Genomic DNA, 20,763 nt, shown 5'->3' on the forward strand with positions numbered 1-20,763 from the left:
CGCCTTTCCGTTGCTAGGTGAGATATAAAAAACAAAAAAGGGTCAACTCCGGCGCGGAACAACCTTCGACCGACACCACAACCCGCCCAGAGAGCTAGTCCTTTTAGCACGACAAAAGATCCTCGCGAGCTTCTCTCCCCCTTCTTCTCTCCCTCCCCTTTCTCGCCGCTTCAAATCTCTCCCCCCGCCCGCCCCATTTCTTTCGGCCGCCACGCCGACTCGCTGGCCTCACATAGACGACTCTCTCTTGCTACATCTGCCGCTCGAGAGTCTTTTTTATATACCCCAACCAAAACCCGCCATCATTTCTCTCACTGCGTCGTGTCGCCCTGACTACGACCGACGCCAATAGGAAAGGTTTTGTCGTGGGGGTCGAAGCTACAGAGCAGAGAGCTAGCTGCCAAGCGTGCCCTGTTAAACCAGCATCACGAAAATCCATATAATCCCCTGCTCACGACTCTCTTCTCCAGCGATCTTCTCTTCTTCTTCTCCTTGTTCCTCTTCTGTTCAGGTTTTCACGACGCACAAACAAACGAAACCGACGGGCGAGCGAACTGCATCTATCCGCCGCCGTTGCCCGGCATGACCTCTCAACTGAATTACGACGAAATGTATCACGACCCAACAAACCGCTCGACTCCCGCAGGAAACGCGAACCGCCCATACCCAAATATTGGTGGAGGCGGAGGTGGCCAGCGCGCCGTCTCGAGCAACTTTGACCCCTACGCACAACAACAGCAGGGCCAGGGATACCTGCAAAACGAGTACGCCGCCATGCGCTACGACGCCCAACGCCCCGATCGCCTCCCCCAACCCCAGACGCTCTACCAGGCCCCGGCCTTCAACGCCTACGATGGCGCGCAGACATGGAGTAACAATCCTTCCGCGGCCTTTAGCACAACCATGGGCCCGCCCTCGCGGAACCGAGCACAGGCGCGGAGGGGAGCCCTGCCAGCAGTGAGTACACCGAGAGACCGCCGCTCGTGGCACGCCGCTGACATCCAGAAGACCTGGTTAGACCAGCCACAACAGCAGAATGCGCCGTACCCCAGCCTGCAGACCCAGCAACCAATGCAGGGCATGCCGAACGGACACCAGCCGTCGATGTACCACGCGTCCCAGTTGGCGCAGCCGCAGCGACAAGACCGCCAGGCCGCATCGACCGAGGACAGCGCCTCCGAGGAGCTCATCCCGACGGCTATTGTCATAAAGAATATCCCGTTTGCTATCAAGCGCGAGCAGCTCACGGATGTGATGTCCGAAATGCACCTGCCCCTGCCCTACGCCTTCAACTACCACTTTGACAACGGCGTGTTCCGCGGACTCGCATTTGCGAATTTCTCAAGCCCAGAGGAGACGGCGGCCGTCATCGACGCCATGAACCACATGGAGCTGCAGGGCCGCAAGCTGCGCGTCGAGTACAAGAAGATGCTACCGCTGCAGGAACGGGAGCGTATCGAGCGCGAGAAGCGTGAGAGGAGGGGACAGCTCGAGGAGCAGCACCGTCCTATGCAGATGGGCGTGCACAACTCGGCTTCCATCTCCTCTTTGTCTTCTGCCCTGCCTGCTTCGCCATCGCCGGTGTCCATGCGCGGCCAGCAAGAGACGAGTAAGTAGACTTCCAGCCACCGTGACATGATTGCACTACTAACAGCAACAGAAATCGACATGAACGATGCCACGACGCTTGACTACTACGGCCGCCTCGTTGTCTTCAAAGACGACGAGACCAGACGCATGTTCGTCGTCGAGCCTCCCGTGCCCGCGACCTACCGCCGCGTCCTGCACGAACTGGCCCACAAGCTTGGCCTTGAGCACGAATCCGCCGGAACCGGCGACATGCGCCACGTGCAGATCTTCAAAGACAAGCGCAGCAACCCGCTCTCCATGTCATCCGGCCTGCTCTACAACGACACCTCACGCCGCGGCCTCGCCCGCGCTGCCACAATGGACTTCAACGAGTCGCGTGACCCCCTTTACCACACCCTGCGCAACGCCTCCTCGGCCCTCCTCGATGTGCCAAGCTCTCCCGGCACCCTGAACGGTGCCCCACGCTCGCTGCGCGAAGCTAAATCCTTCGGCGACCTACAAGCGCGCACCTCGTCTCCCGCGCTCTCGAGCTCCTCTTTCCCCGCCAACCTCTCCCACAACGCAGCGCGCTACGCCGATTACCAAAACACGGCGCTTCCCCCGCGCGACGACTACCTGCCCACCGCCTTTTCCAACCTGGCGCTCGGCTATGAGCGCGGCGGCACGGCACCACGTATCCCTACCGCCGGCGCGATCGGGTCGCAGCGCTCGTCGCACGGGCTGGCGACGTACGAGGATGTGCAGCGTGGTGGGGCTGCGGGAGGCGGGGCCGTGGAGCGGCAGCCGCGCGGGCCGGGGTCGGAGTGGGGAGCTGGATTTGCGAGGGCGCGTGCGAATGGACATGCGAGCCGGGGGAGTGGAGAGTTGGATTTAGGCGAGGTCGAGGCGGAGACGAGACAACAGCAGCAGAAGCTTGATGGCGGCGGTGGTGGTGGTGGGGTGTCGCTTTTACGATACGATGTTTCCTCATGAGACGATGCTTTTATGACCGCATGATGGATGATGGGATGATGGGGGTGCTAGAATGAGGTTTGTGTTTGAAGATGGTGGAGGTTGGTATACGATGAGAACTCTGCAACGCAAAAAGCTGAGTTTAGTGTTGAATGAACGCGCGACGACGGACGAATTGATGGACGAAGCCCGATGATTGAAACGGATCCTGAAGTTACATTGTGCATTTTTCTGCTTTTTCGGAACTGTTTTACGTCTTCTGTTTTTGGCTTATTTATTACGTTTATTTGGGGGACACAGAGGAAGTTGGGGGTTAGTCGTCGCGACTAGGGGGGTAATGATACCAGGACAAGCCCGGGTGGGGTAGTCAAGAGAAAGCTGTGGACGACTGAGGAGACGCAGGCTATGTGCGCTTTGGGGGCCTAGGACGCGGGGTTGGGTGGAGAATATTATACGTTTATATGCGGCGCGTGCTTTGGGAGGAATCTGTAATAATAGTGCACAAATTTGCGAAACGGGGAAAACGGGAAACAGGAACCAAGATACGAGACAGAAGGGGAGAGCGCTAGCTATCTATGTTTTGACGAAGGGGATTGGAAGGATGGGCGGCTGGCTGTGGAGATTTAATACATGTTGACTGGATCGATCGAATTATCTTTTTGTGGTGTCATCTATCTTGTTGTGTTCGTTTGATGCGGGGTTTTTTTTGTGGATGTTGTGGTTTCTGTCTTCTCTCTACTTCTTTTCGATTTCGACCTTCTTCTCCTGGGGGGTTGCAAGAGAGGTTTTGTGGCTATGATGCCTATGTGTGGATTGGATGTGGCGTTTGTTTTTGGAAGCTAGAGATTCCGTGGGCGACCTGTTTGCTTGAATTGATGATGATGATGACAATGATGCGTGTTTTGCATGATATTTGCGTGATGCATGATTTTGATGCATGATTTTGATGCATGATTTTGATGCATGATTTTGATGCATGGTTTTGATGCATGATTTTGATGCATGGTTTTGATGCATGATGTGTGTGTTAGTTATGTGAGCGACGATTTTTGAATCCTACCGTGTTGGATTCAAGCTGTCTGTTTGTTGTAGGTTCGAATAGGAGGCGCGCTTGCGACGGGAAGTATTTTAAAAATGTGATTTGCTTGCATACCTGCATGAATCTTCGTGTTTTCCCCTCTCTTTCCAACTTCCTGCCTACTAACTTAGCCTATTATTACTACTCAATGTGTTCATTTCAGGATTCCATCTGTGTTTTGCCTGGTACGCCCCCTTTGAAACCCAAGGAATTGTTTGCTACGAACGAAAACCACCCTGGAAAGTCTCTGAACAGAGGTTGGAAGTGCCTCCCAGACGCAACAGGGCCCAGAAACTTTGCGGAGGCAAACAGACAATGCTGAGTGGTGGCAGTGGATGGAAAGCCGGAGTAACATCCGGTGGTAGTGCTCAAATACAACATCTCCATTTCACGATTATCAATAGCTTGGAAAGCAGCTCGCAGTGACCATATGATCAAGTCCTTCATGCCATTGTAGTTATGCGTTCTCAACAGTCCCATCCATGAATTACCACTTCCCAAAGAGCCCCTGACCAACCCCCAATGTCCTGTTGCTGTGATATTGGGTTTTGAGTCAAGCAACTGTATATATCATCGCCGGGGATCCCCTCATGAAACGTCTGGGAATGGTAAATTCCGGCTTATGCACAGTTGAAGTCACTCACTTTCACTTCTCTAGATGTTTGTAGCCTCGTTTGTGAATGTTTCATGACTCCCAGCTTATTTTATTTGCGAGCCCTGTTTGGATATGTATTGCTGCTACTCTATCCGCAGTCGGTTCCCGCCGGGACTGATGAGGTTATCCAGTGCAACTGTAGGCGTAGTAGCGACACTAGCAGACAAACAGAAAATACCTCTTGGATTATTATTTGAACAAAGGGGGACGGCGGGTCATTAAAAAGGTCGACAGCCTAGTATCGTTCGTAAGTTCAGGGTAAAATATTACAACCAGCATTTTTGGAGCCAGCTATTACTCCCACCATCATTCAACACAAAGCCACCACACAACCAGAGCAAAACAATAGCTATTGCTTCAGATGGATGCCCATGATGTTACCACACAGTATATGGAGCCCTTGAGGAAGTTCAAGAAGATGTTGGAGGAAGCCAAAAAACGTCAAGGCGAGCGACCCAACGATCGAAAGCCTCCCGAATATGCGTGCATGAGGTTCATGATGGCGTTTGGGACCCTGGGACAAAACAAACCCGGCCATTCTATTCATACATCATTCGTTGCACCAGCATACTCTCCATGCATCATACCAGTGGCCGATCTCAAACATGTCACGATTGATGAGCTTCTACTCGAGACGCATCACCGAGGCACCTGTATACTGCTACGATGCATTACACCCCCCAACCGGATGACGGCCATTATGGTGCTGGCCGAAGACAAAAACAATGATGTTGTGTGTCTACAGATGTACCAGCAGGAAAATGAGGAAACACGGCCTGCAACTGACATCGCAAATCCGGGGGTTGTACTCCTTGTAAAGGAACCCTACTACAAGATTATGAGCGATGGAGAGTATGGGTTGCGCGTAGATCATCTCTCTGATATTGTTCACCTCAAGAGCGACGATGTTAGGATCCCATCAGATTGGCAGCCGCGTGTTATCGAAGTTGAGCAGTCGGCCGAGGCATTGAAGCTGAAGGGGAACTCGGCAATGAAAAAGGGAAAATTCTGGGATTCTATTGCTATGTGAGTATAGCCTATGAAGCATGCATATTTCATACTAATGGCCCTGTAGCTACTCTGATGCACTTGTACAACCTACTTCGGTCGACGAGGCAGAAATTATCAAGCGCAACAGATCTCTCGCCTTTCTCCGAACAAAACAATTCGACGCAGCCCTATCCGACACAGGATTTCCCAACTTTGGCGAGAATGCTTCTGAGAAAGCAATGTTCAGGGCAGGAGAGGCCCTGTACTATCTCGGGCGCTTTGATGAATGCCGCAACGTACTTGCGATGCTTTGCCGCCTTTATCCACTCAATGCTCTTGCTCGTGCATCGTCAGACCGTGCCGAAAGCCGGCTCAGGGAGCAGAAGACAGGAGAATTCAACTTCAAACTTCTTCAAGCAGAAGCTAAAAAGCTCAGGCCTCCTCATCTGGACCATGCTACCTACATTGGACCTGTCGAAGTCAGGCAGACAGCATCCAATGGCCGAGGTCTATTTGTCACAAAAGCGGTGAAAGCGGGTGACTCGCTTTTGTGTGAGAAAGCCTTTGCCCACTGTTACGCCCCCGAGAAATCAGATGCCGAAAAGGCAGGCGAATCGATTATTAGCATCCTGATGAACCCTGAAACCAATACAGCTTTTATGGGAACACAAGCTGATCTTCTTATGAGTGTTGTTCAGAAGATGTACCATAATCCTTCGGTTTCTTCAGCTTTCACAGCTCTTTACCATGGGGGTTACAAAGGAGTTGATGCCACAGCTGTTGACCAGACACCAATAGTTGATACGTCAGTACCCTTCTAAAATATACTTTCTCTACTAACATACTTACTCTAGTTTTCAAGTGGAGCGAACCATCTCCTTCAACTCTTTTGGCTGCCCACTCTCCAGCGTCAACTCGCAAGCAAAAGTTCGCGACCACAAGGACGAGCCACACACTGCCTTTCATTCCACCGGCATTTGGATTCAAGCGTCATATATCAACCACAGCTGCACCAGCAACGCCCGTCGAGCATTTATCGGCGACATGATGATTGTCCGTGCAACCTGCGACCTAAAGAAAGACACCGAGCTCTCATTCTGGTACCGCTGCCCCATCAAACACAACGCGGCAGACGCCCAAAGCAAATTCGAGAATTGGGGGTTTGAATGTGCATGCTCCATATGCTCTGATAACAAATCTACAGCTCCTCCAGTCTTACGGAAGCGAGAAAAGCTGAGGACGAGCATAGAGAAGGCATTTAAGGTAGCTTCATTGGGAAGTGGTTTATTGCAGAAGATCGAGCGCTTGATTGACGAATTGAATCAGACATATTCTCAACCTGCAGACAAAGTCCCTCGTCTTCTAGTCTGGGACCCACAATTGGCTTTGGCACAAGCTTATGCATCTTTAAACCAGACGAGAAAGTGCATCGTGGCCGTCGGAAAAATTCTTACTTCGCTAGGATTTCTCATAAGCGGCACAGACTCTCCACAGACGCCATTTTCAATCGACCGATGGGGCATGCTCCAGGATTATCTCGTGGAAGCTTTTGTGCTTCTCCGAAATATGTTTTTGGTAACCAAGGCTGTAGAAAATTCGAAGAAAGCAGGCGAGTATGCCAGAACTGTGTACAGGATGGTAGTCGGTGAGGATGCGACGTTTGAGAGAGTATGGGGTGCAGAGGGACTCTGATTTACTTCCACGCTCAGCCTAGTGGTTTCAGGTAGATCTGTAGGATAATAGGACAATAATATTACCGGTCTCTATCTGACAACTGGGGTCATATTTGAAACCCGTAGTGCTAAATGTGTCTCTCATAATCCACCCGCAATTGCCGCCCATAGAGCGTGGTAGACCTGGCGGAGTGTACAGGAGTAGATACTGATACAAGCATGGTAGATAATAATTATGCCAAATAAATCACATGGATTAAGTGATGCGAATTGTAGATTGAATTTTCTTATACCTTGTCCCACAATTAAGCCCTTCTCATCTTGGCTCTCTCGGCCTCTGCATTTACTTTGATAGAATACACCCCAGTTGCCACATCCCTATCAGTCTCTCAAGGAACAAATAGCACGCGGAGATTGAGGGTCTCCCCCTTAGCCTTAATATTTTTACAGACTTCATCCACCGTTTTGATCGTAACGAGGTCCGCCTTAACGAAGATGTACTCACCCTCCGAAGAATTTCTGTAGCCTTGAGGTGTCTAATTGCTGCAAATAACATCGTCTTTGAGGCTCCGTAGCCAGCATGATAGGAGTCTTCTATATATTTATATAGAGCCTTAATTTGAGCCTCTGATAACATCTTATTATGTCCTCCATGTTGTGCCTTCGGTGTTGGGTTTTTCAATCGGTGAATCTTTACACATGGTAAATCCGTGCAGCTGTTGTAGGCTTTCCAGTCGGATTCTCGGCCAGGAATTGGAGGGCTTGAGAAATAGGGGTATCGTCGGTCATGATACATTGGTTGGAATCATAGTTCATTGAATGGATTTGTATGGTATTTCCTACGAGAAAACTTCTTGGCTATGGGGCGTTCCAACTTGCTTTCCCCTTCCCACTTGCTTTCCCCGACCAGCGACGATTATGTCGTATTCGCCTGAACCATGCCGAGTACGCGATCCTTGATTGAGCATGGTGGATAACGTCCCGACTTCAAAATATTTTTGATTCTCCTCTCCTCCCACCTTCGAATTTCCCACCAGGGTTTCACTACTAGAAGTCCGCGCTTTGAATTCCCTCGCTGCGTCTACCCTGCCTCCGGGGCTCGTGGTCATCTTCGCCAGTGCCACCAGCGGTATTGCTGAGGCAACGCTGAAGCAATTTGCAAAGCACACCGTGAGACCGCGCATCTACTGTATCGGCGACTTCGAGGAAGCCGCTGACCGCGTAGCTAAAGATGTGAAGAAGATTAATAATTCCACCAAAGCCACCACCCCGTAAGCAAGTGTCCCCTCTCAAAACCCACCACATACCAACCACCAACCACTACCACCCACCACTCCACTACGAATAATGTCTGGTCAGAAAGCTGTTCTACGTGAGGCATAAGAATGGCCCCTTCAAAACCCAAACGAAACAGCTTCAGTTGCAGCTATGATCTTCAAAGTGCATCCTAATAATATCTACAGCCTGCTTAACGGACGGCATATCCAAATCTTCATAAAATGGCAATTGATATCCTATTGATACTAGCAATGAGCGCAGAGCCAGAACGGCTATTCTTGGGGGCTAAGATTACAGTCACAGATCGCCGCAATCGATTGGGGGTAGATACTATTGGGTACTTAGAGTGCTTAAAGTCTTGGTTAGCTATTACAGATACACCTTAGGCAGGGATTAAGATAGAATGGTGAAAAGGGGCGTTAGTGCGAAGCAATTGATAGTACTATTTATAAGTCATATGGTTGACACTGTTTACACTGCATATCATAATACAATATACTGCCAAGCTATATGGTGACAATATAATATAGGCACTCGCCATATGGTGACAATACAATATGCCTTTTTCTCGCAATATATTGCCAAGAATTACTATTGACAACACTGCTTCTGTAAAGGTTCCGCCCTTGTCAGGTTTGAGAGTCTAAATTGGGAAGAGCATAAAATTCGCCAACATGACCCGAAGAATGTACTACGACTTAAAGATATTTGAGAAGGAAGGATGCCGCCCGCTAAAGGAGTTACTACTGGATGATCGGTCGCTTCCCACCATTCTGAGAGCATTCCAATATAATCCCCTAGTTGCGAGACGCCGAGCCCTGTAGGTGTCGTCGCCAAAGCACAGAGTAAAAAGACCTCATGGCCAACATTGAGTTTGAGATTTAGGAGAATAGTGCGTGCCTTTCTCTGTTTGTCGTTCAAACCTTTCTTTCGATGAGGTCATCGGCTTTTGTGCACCTTGCTTCTTATTATAGCCCTGTATTTTTAGCGTGGTATCATAATTCAGTAAGGGTGTCGAGAGAAAGAGAAAGATCCAAGCAACCTCTTCTATAATATTGCCCAAGCACCAAAAGCCAAGTGATTCCGATAAAAGGCCTTCTTGGGAAATTGGGCTTAGAAATACTGGTATCTCCACAGGGTCAAATACACAAATAAATAAAGAACATTCCCCCCTTCTTCCCCTCAAATCCTCCCCCAGTTGCGAATGTCGTGTAAGTCTTTCTCCATCATCCTTTCAAGCCTTAGCGGTACAGCACTGAAAGACATAACTTAGCGACTTCAAGTTCGAATTCAAATTCAGTCCACTTTACCTGAAGTTCCGATTAATATCATTATGTCAAGTCCCTGGGTTGCTTGACATTGTTGTGTGATGCATGTGCCAGTAAGGCTCGAGTGCTTCAACGCAAACTGTAACCCAAGGGACTGCGAAGGTATGATAGGCAAAAAAATGATAGAAGACGACTAAATTGGGGGAACCGTGACTATTTAACTAGATTGTCAAAATAACCACCAGGAACATTACCAAGAACAGCTAAACGAATTTCCCTGATATATCCTGTATGACACAGAAACTTGTCAGAATTCCTTGTTAATCCAGGTCTAGACCACATGTAAGCAGTCGACCGGTTACTCCTACATCTCAAGGAGACAAAACACCTAGCTCTCCAATTTGGACCAAATATTAAAGAGCCACGTTTCCAATGCTGTAGTGATGCAGATTGCGAGTCTACTAGAAAGAGTACAGAGGGGTATTTGTTCACTCTTTTTGGAGGAGCTATAGACTGGCGCTATACAAAGCAAAAGACCGTATCAACCTTAACAACAGAAGCTGAGCTTCTAGCCTATCATATAGTGCAAAACAGCTCTATTGGTGTCAGCGTTTCTTCTCAACTATCAAACTAGACCTAAATGAGCCATACTCACTTTGTGATAATATGCAAACTGTACGGCTCTTACTTAAGGAGTCTCCAAAGCTAGTTACAAAGCTTAAACATATAGACGTCCATTCACACTGGTTAAGACAGGAGGTAGAGCATCGAAACCTAGACATTAAGTGGATAGCTACGTACGAGATGCCAGCAGACGGTTTTACCAAAGCCCTACCTTAACATAAGCACAAGGAGGTCATTAAACATTTGAACCTTGTAGACATAAAGCACCTCCTATAGAGTGCCTACTCAAAAGCACAACTCCGTACGAAGCACTAGCTACCTTTGTAACCCGGAAAGCAGCCCCTTGAACAACAGGATCCAACTATCTACTTCACCTACTGGAAAGTGAGGCAATACAAGAAAAGCTTACTGATGAGTCCCGACGAAGTTAGAACTCTCGAAAGCACCAAAGCCGCCTACAGTCACTTCGTTTTACTATGCGTTCTTATTTTTTCAACTTTCCCATTAGAAAATCAAACATGCACTCTTTTGGACAGAATCCTAACTCCGTACGAGCTAGATACAACACTATACACACGAATTTCATTATTATTTTTTCGAAATTTCAAAACCCATTTCAACAAAAGGGGGAAACAGAGGGGAATAGGAGAAATCCCCGACTTTCACCATACAAAAACAGGAGAAAAAGCGACTTTTCTCACAATTACACCTACGTACGTACGCACATGTCACAAGAATGGCACACGAATCACTAAGAAATCTACTGCCATTTTGGTCTATCTTAGGCAAAGAGGCAAAAACAACGAAAACCCACTGCACCACAAGTCCGTACGCCGAAATCCCAACCCAAACAGCATTTCCACCACCATTTCTCTGAGCTCCCTCCAACGCCAACTTCCGTGCGTGGGCCCGAGTCCCAGCACGCTCCCCAGGACGAGGATTATCATCCTTCGGAGGAGTAGGCTCCTGGTCTTCTTGAGAGGAATCTACTTAAGTTAGCTCGTACGGACATATGAGAATGTCCAAAGGTACATAAGTAAACAGGGAAAGGAAGTACTCACGAAGAGATCAGCAGGCTGCCCGGTGTTTCATGACGCAGGAAGCGCAGGCACCACCCTGCAAATTCCCAAAGGATATGCATACTGTGAAGAAGGGAATCTGCCGAGATCCCTCCTTCTGCTTGGCTCTCCCCCCCCACGCCGCGTATTTCCCTCCAAACTGTGCTCCAAAGCCCATCGCAAGGCATAGAGCAAATAGCAAGACCTAGCTAATAAGGCTAAAACGTATCGTAACACCTCATCTGTGGCTGTGGCGTGGTTCATACACCCCCTTTCAACGCATCTATATCATCATAATAATGCATCGCTAGCATAGCGGTAAGCCCAACAGCACACGGCACCGAGAGCCAAATCATAGTTGGCAGAACAGTGAAGAAACCAACTCCCTCCCCACATAGCCGTTCGTGTCATTCATACACGACCCTCATTCACTCCTCAACAGCCACAACAAGCACTTCCCCATCTACACCATCATCGTCGTCTGCGGCATCAGGGCTTGCGCGGCGCGAGAGCATGCTCATACCCATGTGCATAACCGGTGCAGGGCTCCTGAAGACGCATTAGTTTTGATCTTACACCAAAAAAAAGGGGGGGGGGAATAAAACCCACTCAGACTTCCTCTTCCTCACAATCAGCCCAACACTCCCCCCTCCCCCACCCCTCCCAGGACTATTACTACACCCCCCCGACCCCGTCGGCCCGGGACTCCCACTCCCCCTCCCCCCCAGCCCCGGACTCCCCCGATGATGACTAGGACTACACTTCACCTTCCTCGCCTTACACTCCCCACACGCCCCCAGCCTTCTCACCGCAGCGGCATGCTCACGCTGCTCTTTGCTCAACTCCCTCCTCTTGGGCCTCTTCTCCACCGAACTCGCCGGACTGCCACCTGCTGCTCCGCGTCCCTCGTCTGCACTACCAACTCGCGCAGCTACGCTGGGTAACGGCATCCTCGCGGCCGCCACCATCACTCCCGCCCCCACTCCCTCCCCCGCCGCAACCCCCACAGCAAGAGGCCTGCGATAATAACTCGCCAACTCCCTCTCCTTCTCCTCCTCACTCTTCGGGGGACTCGCGACCCTCCACGCCGCCGACGCAGCCGGAGGCGGATAAGGCGGTAGCGGCGCTCTCCTCCCCGGGGTGGCATTCGTTGTCGTCATCGACGGCCCCACATCCTCTGCTAGCGGCGACTTGACGGGTGGATTGTCGGTTGCAACACCGCTATCCGTCCTCCTCCTCTGCGCTGGTGGCGCGAAGCCATCACCACCCCTATACCCCACCTCAGCACCTCCATACCTCATAGCGAGGAACCCATTAAACCCCCCTTCTACATTCCCCGCCCCAAGACCGAGGAGGAAATCCTTAGTGTGCCGGATACAGCTCTTCGCCCACCCATCGCGATTCACGAGACGCTGTGTCGCGACGAGCGCGTCGCGGATGGGTGGTTGCACGGTGGGGTTCGCGTCACGCGACCAGTCCCTGAGAAGAGGGTCGCGGAGCTCGAGGGGCTCTTTGGGGCACCAGGCGGAGAGTTTGGCGGACCATGCGAATACCGACACCAGGATCTTATGCGCGGTCGCCAACCTCGCCGCCGCATCATGCGGGGACGATTGGTGCGGTACCGGTGTGTCGATCAACAGCGTCTTGGTGATTGAGAAGAGACACAAACTGTGAAACGCGGCCAGCCATGCGGAGGGGGGGAGTTCTTTGCGGTTCGTGAAGCGCGTGTCGAAGGCGAGGAGGAAGGCTGTTAGGGGGGTGGTTAGGGAGGGGGGGTGGTTGGGGGGGTGGAGGCGAGGGCGAGGCGGTAGCGGATTGCGGTTAGGAGGAGGGATTGGGCGAGGGCGTAGAGGTGCCAGCTTGAGGGATCGTTCTAGGGTGTGTTAGTTGGTGTTCATTTTATAGTTTGGACGGGGTTAAAGAGGGGGGGGGTGGTGACAGAAAATAAAAGGGGGAACATACACAAGCACCCATAGCATCCCTCCCCACCCTCAAAAGCGCAAACGGATTATAAGCCGTTCGTCCCAAATACACCCTATCCAACACCGTCGCCTTCAGCAACCCCACCGCAGGCCCATACTCCCCCAACAGCCGCTTATACGCCACATCCGTCAGATCGGGCGTCGTATCCATGACGTCCGCGCTATTGATGGACGATAGCTTGTGTCGCGAGTCCCAGAAGTCGTCGTCGAGTGAGGCGAATCCGGGGTGGGATGTTAGAAGGTAGTCGAGCTCGGCGGCCCAGAAGATGTCGGTGGTGGTGGTGGTGTCGGTTGCGGAGTGGGGGGGTTGTTTGAAGCCTGGTGGGGAGGGGTTAGGATGCGTTAAATAAGATGTAAAGGGGGGACGAACCGTGTAGACACTTCCTCACCATCTCCGTCAGCGGGCCGTGGAAACAACCCAGCGCTTTCCATAGATCAGGCGCCATCACATCCTGCTGCGGACACTCTTTACAAGGGTTCTGGCAATCGCACTGCACAAGTCGAGTCGTCAGCAACCACGCCACACCACACCCCCCCACACCCACCCACACCCATCGATCCACCAGATCAGATCAGAAAGACATACCTTCTTCTTCAAAACCTTACACCTCAAACACGGCCCCGCCATCCTCACCGCCCCCAACCCCCCCGCCCCCCGGGCAAACTCAACCTCCCCCCCCCCTCCTCCTCCCCTCCGCCTCAGGGGTAGGGAGTAACGACGTCCTCTTTGAGAATGGGGATGCAGGCATATTCCCATTCCCATTCCCATTCCCATTCCCATTCCCATTCCCCATTCCTGCCACACTCCCCTTGCGGCCATTAACCCCCTCCATCGTCTCTCCCTCGCTCGAGCCTTCACGACTTCCCATCCCCCCAACGCCAGGAACGCCGTCTTCGAGACTCATACCCGATGTGTGGTGGCGGACTACATCTTCCCTCCTCGCCTCCTCGGCGTCTTCGTGCAGGCCCATATGTCTCCTCAGCGCCTCGACAGTCTCAAAGCCATAAACGTAATGTTTACACCCCAGCTCATAACACTTGTACTTGCCGCCCACGACAACTGTAGCGGCCCCCTCCCCATCCTCTGCGTCTCCATCCCGCGCCTCGGTCTGGTGGCTCAGCATCAGAGTCTTGAATTCCTGGTTATTAGCCAGCCAATCCTTGAACCTCTCGAGGTGGTCTGGTGACGGCTCGTTCTGGAGGCGTCGGTCGAGTGCGTCGCGCGCTTCTGTGTCGTCGCCTAGGGGGTGTTAGTATCAATGACTGGTGGTGGTCAAGGGGGTGGGTGATGGGTATCACGTGATGGTGATGGTGATGGTGATGGTCATCGTCGACGGAGCTGGTGAGAAGGGGGGGGGGGGGGGTTGGAGGTACCAGTGCGAGCGAGCGAGGCGTGGATACTCTGGATCTGATACTCTAGGTATCTACACTCCTCGGCGTGGAGCTGGATATCGCTTGTGAGACCTGCTCGGGGTTAGTTTGGGATTATATATATTGCTTTCTTTCTTAGTAGAAGGAGGAGGAGGAGGTGGTGGAAGGGTGGAAGTCACGGGATCTCAGGTGAAAGAGAGGGGCGGGGAGGTGTATGGATGTGAATGGCGATGAATGGCGATGAATGGCGATGAATGGCGATGAATGGCGATGAATGGCGACGAATGGCGATGAATGGATAGTACTACCTTTTGCAGAAAGAAAATCGTGCATTAGCGACAGCCTCAAAGAAAGCATGTCCCGCTCCCGCGCCCAGAATGATTCATCTACTATGCGCAGGGTGCGGCCGTGGCGGGGGTCGCGACGACGCGCCGTGGTGACCATGGCGTGGCGGATGTATGTGGGATGTGGGATGGGTTGATTAGGTAGGTTGGGTAGATGGGTGGTTCGGTGTGTGAAGTGTGTGTTTGTTCGGCGTGTATTTGTTTGTTTGCGTGGAAGGTAGGACGATAGTACAGTATAGGTGAATATGCTCGGTGTCGGTGTGCGTATGTATGTACTTCCCGATGCAGTATAGTAGTCCTCGGTCTCCCTCTCTCTCCCTCGGTGAGGCCCAGCAGTCAGCAGTGAGCAGTCAGGAGTCCGCAGTCAGGAGTCAGCAGTTAGCAGTCAGCAGTCAGCAGCAGTCAGCAGTGTAGCTAGCAAGCTCGGAGAATAGCAACAGTAAGGTAAGGATCGTGGGGAGAAAAGGGTCGAAGAATTGTAGGGTAGAAAGGGAGAAAGGGAGAAAGAGGAGAAAGAGGAGAGAAGGGAAGGGGAAAGGGGAAGGGGAAGGGGAAGGGGAAGGGAAAGGGAAAGGGAAAGGGGAAGGGAAGGGAAGGGGAAGGGAAGGGGAAAGGGAAAGGGGAAGGGAAAGGGGAAGGGGAAGGGGAAGGGAAAAAAGGGAAAGGGGAAGGGAAAGGGAAAGGGAAAGGGGAAGGGAAAAAAGGGAAAGGGGAAGGGGAAGGGAAAGGGAAAGGGGAAGGGAAAAAAGGGAAAGGGAAAGGGAAAGGGAAAGGGAAAGAGGGAAAAGAAAGAAACAGAGTCACGCCGACGGGCAGGTCGGCGTGGGCTGGGCTGGGCTGCGGTGTGGTGGTGTGCGCGGCGAGCAGCGTCGGCCTGTCGTCGGGCGGTCGGCAGAGGGGAGGGGAAGAAGCGGGAGGAGAAATAGAAATGTTAGAAATGTTACAGTGAAGAGTTACGGGGACACGCTGACGGACGTCAGGGCTTCACACTCTTTTCAGCTGGACCCCTGGACCCTTTTCTTTCCTTTCCTTTCCTTTCCGTTCCCCGCCGCGCCGATGTCTAGCCTCGGGGTGGATGTACACTCTCATACTGAGTAATATCCAAGTGTACATCCATATTCTCAACATATTTATTTACCTTTGGCCGACCTGTGCCGTGTCTGGCGTGGCTGAGCCGCCCCCGCCCCCGCCTCCGCCTCCGCCCCCGCCCCCGACCCCGACCCCGATCCCATTAATTGGGTTAAATGGGGGCAATTTTATCGTAGGGGGCGGGGGGGAATGGCCGAGGGAGAATGGCCGAGGGAGAATGGCCGAGGGAGTGTCTATGCCCCGACAACATGTGAGTGGGTGTCCAAGCCAGGCCACGCACGCACCCATCTTACTATCTTACATCCGGTATCGATGCCCGTCTTGATTGGTGTCCCCCCCCAGCGCGTTCGGTCTCGGAGGTGGCCGGGTGGCCGGGTGGGGGAATGCGCTGTGCGCTGTGCGCTGTGCGGTGATGCGCTGTGCGGTAAGCGGTGATGTGCTGTGCGCTGTGCGCTGTGCGCTGTGCGGTGGGGGAGGGGTGCGGCGTGCGTGGCCGGGCTGCCCGGGCTGAGGCGGGCTGCGGCGTGCCGAGATTGGGATTGGGAAGAGGGGGGTTGGTGTGTGCGCCGGCGAAATGAGGGCAGTAGTGACGGAGAGGGTGAGACACATCATCATCATGGCTAACTCGGTCTGTCTATTCCGATGAGGCACGTGATGGCTGGTTGGCTATCTATCTGTTCGCGTGTCTAAAGACCAAAAGACCGCCAGTAACAGGCGGCAGCATGTCACTGTGTGGCTGTGATCCCGTGACTAGCCGCGGCCGGCCGCCTGTATTCCGCCGTGTTGATAAGGAAGTATTCCCTACGAGATCACGTGACTGTTACAACACACTCCCCACGAATCTCTGTACGATTCCCATAGTAAATTGTATGAGGAAATCGGAGAAAGGGTTGGCTATCCTCCCCGATGATTCACAGCTACGCCCGTTAAATAGCGGAGAGGCGGGGTCTTCTGACTGGGTGCCGCCGGAGTGGGAATAAATGATACCTTGGAAGATCAGCTCAGATCGATTTCTCATTTATAGCCAATATATAAAAGGCGGATATACCATCTTTAGCCACGGCGATGGCGACGGAGATGGGAATGACACGGTTAGGGCCGCGAATTGCAGCTTTGTCGAGCCATTGCTCGAAAGCAGACATATCACTTAGAGAGGCCATGGTTATCAGAGCTACAGGAACACATACTTACATAAATGATAGATCCTTGCCATCTTACCCACTATCACGATGATCTCGCCATCGTCATCCCACGTTGAGTTTCGGCTGTCATGTTACCACATCATACATCCTTATATCTACATGCGCAGACATGTGGTGGGAAGAGGGGGAAGGAGGGAGAGAGATATGAGGAGAGGTAGGGCGAAGATAAGAGATGCCGATGGAGGCGGACAAACCTACTATTATAAAGCCCTCACCGAGGGTGTGTCGAGTCCACATATCTGCTCTTTTGCGGTCCAATGGCCCGCAAAAGAACCCGATATCTGTTGTGAGAATAAGAAAAGATCGACCAGGGACGTGCGAAATCACACGTGAGGGGGGCTATATAAGAGTCGGAATTATCATACAAGGTACAGTTTTCCTTTTTCCCGCCCTGCCCAAGACGTCCTATCGTATATCTACACGAGGCCAACCATGGTTGTGCCTGCTTCGGCATGCTGTTATGCATCAACTAGAGCTAGCCACAGTAATTTCTGTTTCGAAGATCTCTTTGCGCCTCGTAAACTGGTGGGAATACCACACCGGCCTATCACTCGGGGGTGTCTTCCCGACTCATTATCTAGGAGTGATGTAAATCGCAGCCTATCACTATGTCCTGCCGCGCGGACACGTAGCTAGCAGGGTCCGTCTAAACGCCCGTCATTCCAGGGGGCGATGGAAATGGTAGCCAATACCATATTCTGCCGTGTTGACATGCACCAATGCCTCACTAGTGATATTCATCCATCGGTTCCTTCCTGTTCTGCGATACTAGGATCTCAACCCCAACATTATTGGGGCGATCCCTAGATGAACAAGCGCATAACAGGCATTTCAATACGAATCCCGGTCCAGTTCCCCGGAGTTACAACTCCACCTCCTCCACCTCCATCCCACACTCCACACACGCTCTGACCGTCCTCCCCGCATCCTCCACCGTTGCTCCCCACTCATGCTCATGCTTCCCTCCGCCAACCTTATCCCCAAACGTACCCCCCGCGCCCCCTTCTCTCGCCGCCCGCCTATAATGCTCCGCCCTCGTCTTCCGTTTCAGTTCTACCAGCTTCGACCTGAACTTCTCCTCCTTGCGCTTCTTCTTATCCGCCTCGCGCCTCGCAAACTCGGCGTCGAGAGCTTCTGCCGAACCCCATTTCGAGGGCCCAAGCGCGTACTCCTCAACCTGGTACCGCAGGAAGAGCATCATGTCGTGCCAGTGAGATTTATGCGGGTTGGGCTTGGACAGATGCGGGAGGAGTTCGGGATCCTTGAGTTCCGCTGCGCCTGTCAGTCTATCATCGATCTCGGTAGTCCAAGTCCGCAGGTACCAAGGGGCATGCGAGCAACTGCCAGCAACCGCCAAGGAGGTCGGGGAAAGGGGGGGAACTCACGATCCGTCAGGAGATAATCATCCTTCACCTCCGTCTTGGTCAACAAGCTGTATTTCTCCGGGAACTTTTCCTTACACCTCGCGCAAACTTCCGTCCCAAACACCTCCTCCCACACCCAATCTATCTCCCAACTCCCACACTCACTACACTTCTTCCTCTTCGCCCCTTCCAACACGCTCAACCCCGGCTCAAACGGTCCTTCCTTCCTGCGTTGCAGTGACTTCTTCAACTGCAATCTCTCCCACTCCGCGAGTGTCATATGCGCCGGCCTCCCTCCATCCCCTGCATCACCGCCCACATTCCCCCTCCCCGCACTTCCCACCCCTCCATCTTCTTCCGCCAGAAAACCTCCCTTCGTATCAACCACAGCGCTAAAATCATGATCCACGAACTTCCTGAACTTCCTCGCTGCCTCTATCCTCGGTTCTCCTGCTGTATCTGCGCGTGCGTCGCGCGACGTCGAGGGGACGGACGAGGCGTATGCGCTGGTTGAGATGGCAGCGGCGGGGCGTTTGAGGGGGGAGACGAGGAAGCCGGAGGGGGTTGTTGTGGTTGTTGTTGAGGGGTCTGAGCCTGCGGAGGCGGCGGCGAGGCGGCGGCGGTCGTAGAGAGATTTGGCTTTGAGGCGCTGTTCTTCCTGTGAGAGGGTTAGAGGGGCTATTCAGAATGGGGCGGCGGGCTTACCAGGTGGCGGGCTGCTTCCGGGGTGCGTTGAGGAGGATGGGAGGAGGCGCGCGGAGGAGTTGAAGGGCGCGATGGGTCGGTCATGGTGGGGTTGGTATATGCGGTGTTTTTGTCGTTATGTATAGTGTTGTGAAGTTGGGAAGTTAAAGTTGTGGTAAGTTAGTGGTTTCGGGATTCATGTTTCGGCGAGGCTGAGGGTGGCGGCACATTGACTCACGCGGCTGAGGGCGGATGCCGCCCATGGCGAAGGCAACATCTTTGTAGGCAAGAGGCTAACTATCAGCCTTGGGACAAGTCTCATAATATAATAATATAATATTACTATATTGCATTGTAAGGGCATATTATATTATTTCACTCGATCATAAGCCTGCGGCACATGTGTGGCGTTAGAAAGACTCTTAGTATTATCTAGTTCACAGTAATCGTTAAGTTTTATGACATCGTACTGTACAAACGCTACTACGAAAGCCCCTAAACCATTATGAGCTTCCCAACTTCAATGCAAGTCTATTCCCAATCCCCACGTCTACAACCCCCTACTCCTCCTTAGCACCACCACGGCCGGCCCTCTCGGCAGCCTCAACAGCCTTCTTATCGCTCGCCACCTCGCCGCCCTGCTGAAGTGCGCTCATGAACGAGGCCGCGGCCTTGAAGGGTCTCTTGAGATCGCCCTCAGCTGGCTGTCCAAAGAGGTGGATCTTGACGAGGTTGCCCTCGAAGGCGCCCTTTAGCGGGATGATGGACTGGATGAGGAGCGGGTTGGTATACTTCATGTACAAGTGCATCACGGCCATCATGCCAACACCCATGAGCTGCGACTTGAACAGAGCGCGGAGTTGCTGGATATCGTAGGCGTGGACGGTCGTGGTGACGAGCTTGGGCTCCTCGGTCGAACCCATGGCGGCGGGCTCAACGTACTTGAGAGTCCTAAGGTCTGCACGATGGGGTCAGCAAGGGTATCCTTTTGATATCGTGCTACATATATGACATATAGAGCATGGGACAGACGCAACGTACCCTTCTTCTTGTTGATCTGCGACTGGACGTACAAGTACACCATGACGATGATCACATTGGATGCAACGTACAGTCCACGGACAATGTTGAGGACATCTGGGTTCTCAAAATCGACCTTCTTGGAGACCTGCATCATCCCGAGGATGATGACCAGGTTGGAACTAGATGGCCAGCCGTCAGTATTTCCGCACGGCGCATTGGGGGGGGGGTATTGGTATGCCCTACATTTGCGGACTGATACCCATGGTGACGAGTGCTGCGGATGAACCGGACGAGAGTCAAAAGATATATTTATCTGATGAAGGAGATATTCGGCGACGGCGTAGAGGGATTCGACGTCGATGATGGGGTTGGGGAGAGCTGGGTTGAAGAACCTGAGATATGGAAATGTATCCAGAGAAACGCTTCGCACCAGGTAGACGTAGAATCAACGCCGCACATCACGTGCTCACTCAGCCCATTGGGACTTTTTCGATGTGTACGCGTGTTTTTGTACTTTTGTGTTTCAAATGTCACGTGCG

General features: G+C 52.4%; 9 protein-coding genes across 9 annotated transcripts; 3 read left to right on the top strand and 6 right to left on the bottom strand.

Annotated features, from left to right (window-relative positions):
- Positions 1-161: 161 nt before the first annotated feature.
- Positions 162-2,562, top strand: VC83_00713 (uncharacterized protein; the record flags this gene model as incomplete). Its single annotated transcript, XM_024464400.1, has 3 exons — positions 162-957; positions 1,009-1,609; positions 1,661-2,562. The coding sequence occupies exons 1-3, from the start codon at positions 583-585 to the stop codon at positions 2,560-2,562; spliced, it is 1,878 nt and encodes a 625-aa protein (XP_024327670.1). The 5' UTR covers positions 162-582.
- Positions 2,563-4,439: 1,877 nt separating this feature from the next.
- On the top strand, positions 4,440-7,023 carry VC83_00714 (uncharacterized protein). Its single transcript, XM_024464401.1, has 3 exons — positions 4,440-5,300; positions 5,350-6,069; positions 6,119-7,023. Exons 1-3 carry the CDS (start codon positions 4,636-4,638, stop codon positions 6,954-6,956), a joined length of 2,223 nt encoding a protein of 740 aa, XP_024327665.1. The 5' UTR covers positions 4,440-4,635; the 3' UTR covers positions 6,957-7,023.
- Positions 7,024-7,875: 852 nt separating this feature from the next.
- Positions 7,876-8,212, top strand: VC83_00715 (uncharacterized protein; the record flags this gene model as incomplete). Its single annotated transcript, XM_024464402.1, has 2 exons — positions 7,876-7,882; positions 7,989-8,212. The coding sequence occupies 2 exons, from the start codon at positions 7,876-7,878 to the stop codon at positions 8,210-8,212; spliced, it is 231 nt and encodes a 76-aa protein (XP_024327664.1).
- Positions 8,213-10,860: 2,648 nt separating this feature from the next.
- On the bottom strand, positions 10,861-12,466 carry VC83_00716 (uncharacterized protein; the record flags this gene model as incomplete). The annotated part of the gene is made up of 3 exons (XM_024464403.1): positions 10,861-11,093; positions 11,169-11,714; positions 11,775-12,466. The coding sequence occupies 2 exons, from the start codon at positions 12,464-12,466 to the stop codon at positions 11,594-11,596; spliced, it is 813 nt and encodes a 270-aa protein (XP_024327667.1). The 3' UTR covers positions 10,861-11,093; positions 11,169-11,593.
- A 461-nt stretch (positions 12,467-12,927) lies between these two features.
- Positions 12,928-13,782, bottom strand: VC83_00717 (uncharacterized protein; the record flags this gene model as incomplete). The annotated part of the gene is made up of 4 exons (XM_024464404.1): positions 13,734-13,782; positions 13,518-13,638; positions 13,128-13,465; positions 12,928-13,038 (listed from the first exon to the last, which is right to left on the bottom strand). The coding sequence occupies exons 1-4, from the start codon at positions 13,773-13,775 to the stop codon at positions 12,928-12,930; spliced, it is 612 nt and encodes a 203-aa protein (XP_024327666.1). The 5' UTR covers positions 13,776-13,782.
- A 19-nt stretch (positions 13,783-13,801) lies between these two features.
- On the bottom strand, positions 13,802-15,447 carry VC83_00718 (uncharacterized protein). The gene is made up of 3 exons (XM_024464405.1): positions 14,827-15,447; positions 14,522-14,611; positions 13,802-14,387 (listed from the first exon to the last, which is right to left on the bottom strand). Exons 1-3 carry the CDS (start codon positions 14,960-14,962, stop codon positions 13,813-13,815), a joined length of 801 nt encoding a protein of 266 aa, XP_024327663.1. The 5' UTR covers positions 14,963-15,447; the 3' UTR covers positions 13,802-13,812.
- Positions 15,448-16,248: 801 nt separating this feature from the next.
- Positions 16,249-17,111, bottom strand: VC83_00719 (uncharacterized protein; the record flags this gene model as incomplete). Its single annotated transcript, XM_024464406.1, has 2 exons — positions 16,249-16,571; positions 17,000-17,111. 2 exons carry the CDS (start codon positions 17,109-17,111, stop codon positions 16,249-16,251), a joined length of 435 nt encoding a protein of 144 aa, XP_024327662.1.
- A 269-nt stretch (positions 17,112-17,380) lies between these two features.
- On the bottom strand, positions 17,381-19,517 carry VC83_00720 (uncharacterized protein). The gene is made up of 3 exons (XM_024464407.1): positions 19,223-19,517; positions 18,539-19,175; positions 17,381-18,425 (listed from the first exon to the last, which is right to left on the bottom strand). Exons 1-3 carry the CDS (start codon positions 19,304-19,306, stop codon positions 18,016-18,018), a joined length of 1,131 nt encoding a protein of 376 aa, XP_024328010.1. The 5' UTR covers positions 19,307-19,517; the 3' UTR covers positions 17,381-18,015.
- Positions 19,518-19,606: 89 nt separating this feature from the next.
- VC83_00721 (uncharacterized protein) lies at positions 19,607-20,736 on the bottom strand. The gene is made up of 3 exons (XM_024464408.1): positions 20,468-20,736; positions 20,243-20,403; positions 19,607-20,159 (listed from the first exon to the last, which is right to left on the bottom strand). Exons 1-3 carry the CDS (start codon positions 20,485-20,487, stop codon positions 19,762-19,764), a joined length of 579 nt encoding a protein of 192 aa, XP_024328011.1. The 5' UTR covers positions 20,488-20,736; the 3' UTR covers positions 19,607-19,761.
- Positions 20,737-20,763: the final 27 nt, after the last annotated feature.

The sequence above is a fragment of the Pseudogymnoascus destructans genome (genome assembly GCF_001641265.1).
Source record: "Pseudogymnoascus destructans isolate 20631-21 unplaced genomic scaffold scaffold_2, whole genome shotgun sequence".
Taxonomy (NCBI): Eukaryota; Fungi; Ascomycota; class Leotiomycetes; order Thelebolales; family Thelebolaceae; genus Pseudogymnoascus; species Pseudogymnoascus destructans.

What these genes read in the sequence shown, in the direction of transcription:
- VC83_00718 (XM_024464405.1), bottom strand. Translation starts at nt 14,962, where the DNA reads ATGGTCACCACGGCGCGTCGTCGCGACCCCCGCCACGGCCGCACCCTG. An exon ending in CGATTTTCTTTCTGCAAAAG is followed by an intron (nt 14,612 to 14,826) that starts GTAGTACTATCC and finishes AACCCCGAGCAG; the next exon opens with GTCTCACAAGCGATATCCAG. An exon ending in CGCCTCGCTCGCTCGCACTG is followed by an intron (nt 14,388 to 14,521) that starts GTACCTCCAACC and finishes AACACCCCCTAG; the next exon opens with GCGACGACACAGAAGCGCGC.
- VC83_00714 (XM_024464401.1), top strand. Translation starts at nt 4,636, where the DNA reads ATGGATGCCCATGATGTTACCACACAGTATATGGAGCCCTTGAGGAAG. An exon ending in TTCTGGGATTCTATTGCTAT is followed by an intron (nt 5,301 to 5,349) that starts GTGAGTATAGCC and finishes ATGGCCCTGTAG; the next exon opens with CTACTCTGATGCACTTGTAC. An exon ending in CAGACACCAATAGTTGATAC is followed by an intron (nt 6,070 to 6,118) that starts GTCAGTACCCTT and finishes TACTTACTCTAG; the next exon opens with TTTTCAAGTGGAGCGAACCA.
- VC83_00721 (XM_024464408.1), bottom strand. Translation starts at nt 20,487, where the DNA reads ATGGGTATCAGTCCGCAAAT. An exon ending in ATGGGTATCAGTCCGCAAAT is followed by an intron (nt 20,404 to 20,467) that starts GTAGGGCATACC and finishes CTGGCCATCTAG; the next exon opens with TTCCAACCTGGTCATCATCC. An exon ending in GCAGATCAACAAGAAGAAGG is followed by an intron (nt 20,160 to 20,242) that starts GTACGTTGCGTC and finishes CCCATCGTGCAG; the next exon opens with ACCTTAGGACTCTCAAGTAC.
- VC83_00720 (XM_024464407.1), bottom strand. Translation starts at nt 19,306, where the DNA reads ATGACCGACCCATCGCGCCCTTCAACTCCTCCGCGCGCCTCCTCCCAT. An exon ending in CGGAAGCAGCCCGCCACCTG is followed by an intron (nt 19,176 to 19,222) that starts GTAAGCCCGCCG and finishes ACCCTCTCACAG; the next exon opens with GAAGAACAGCGCCTCAAAGC. An exon ending in TGATTATCTCCTGACGGATC is followed by an intron (nt 18,426 to 18,538) that starts GTGAGTTCCCCC and finishes TGACAGGCGCAG; the next exon opens with CGGAACTCAAGGATCCCGAA.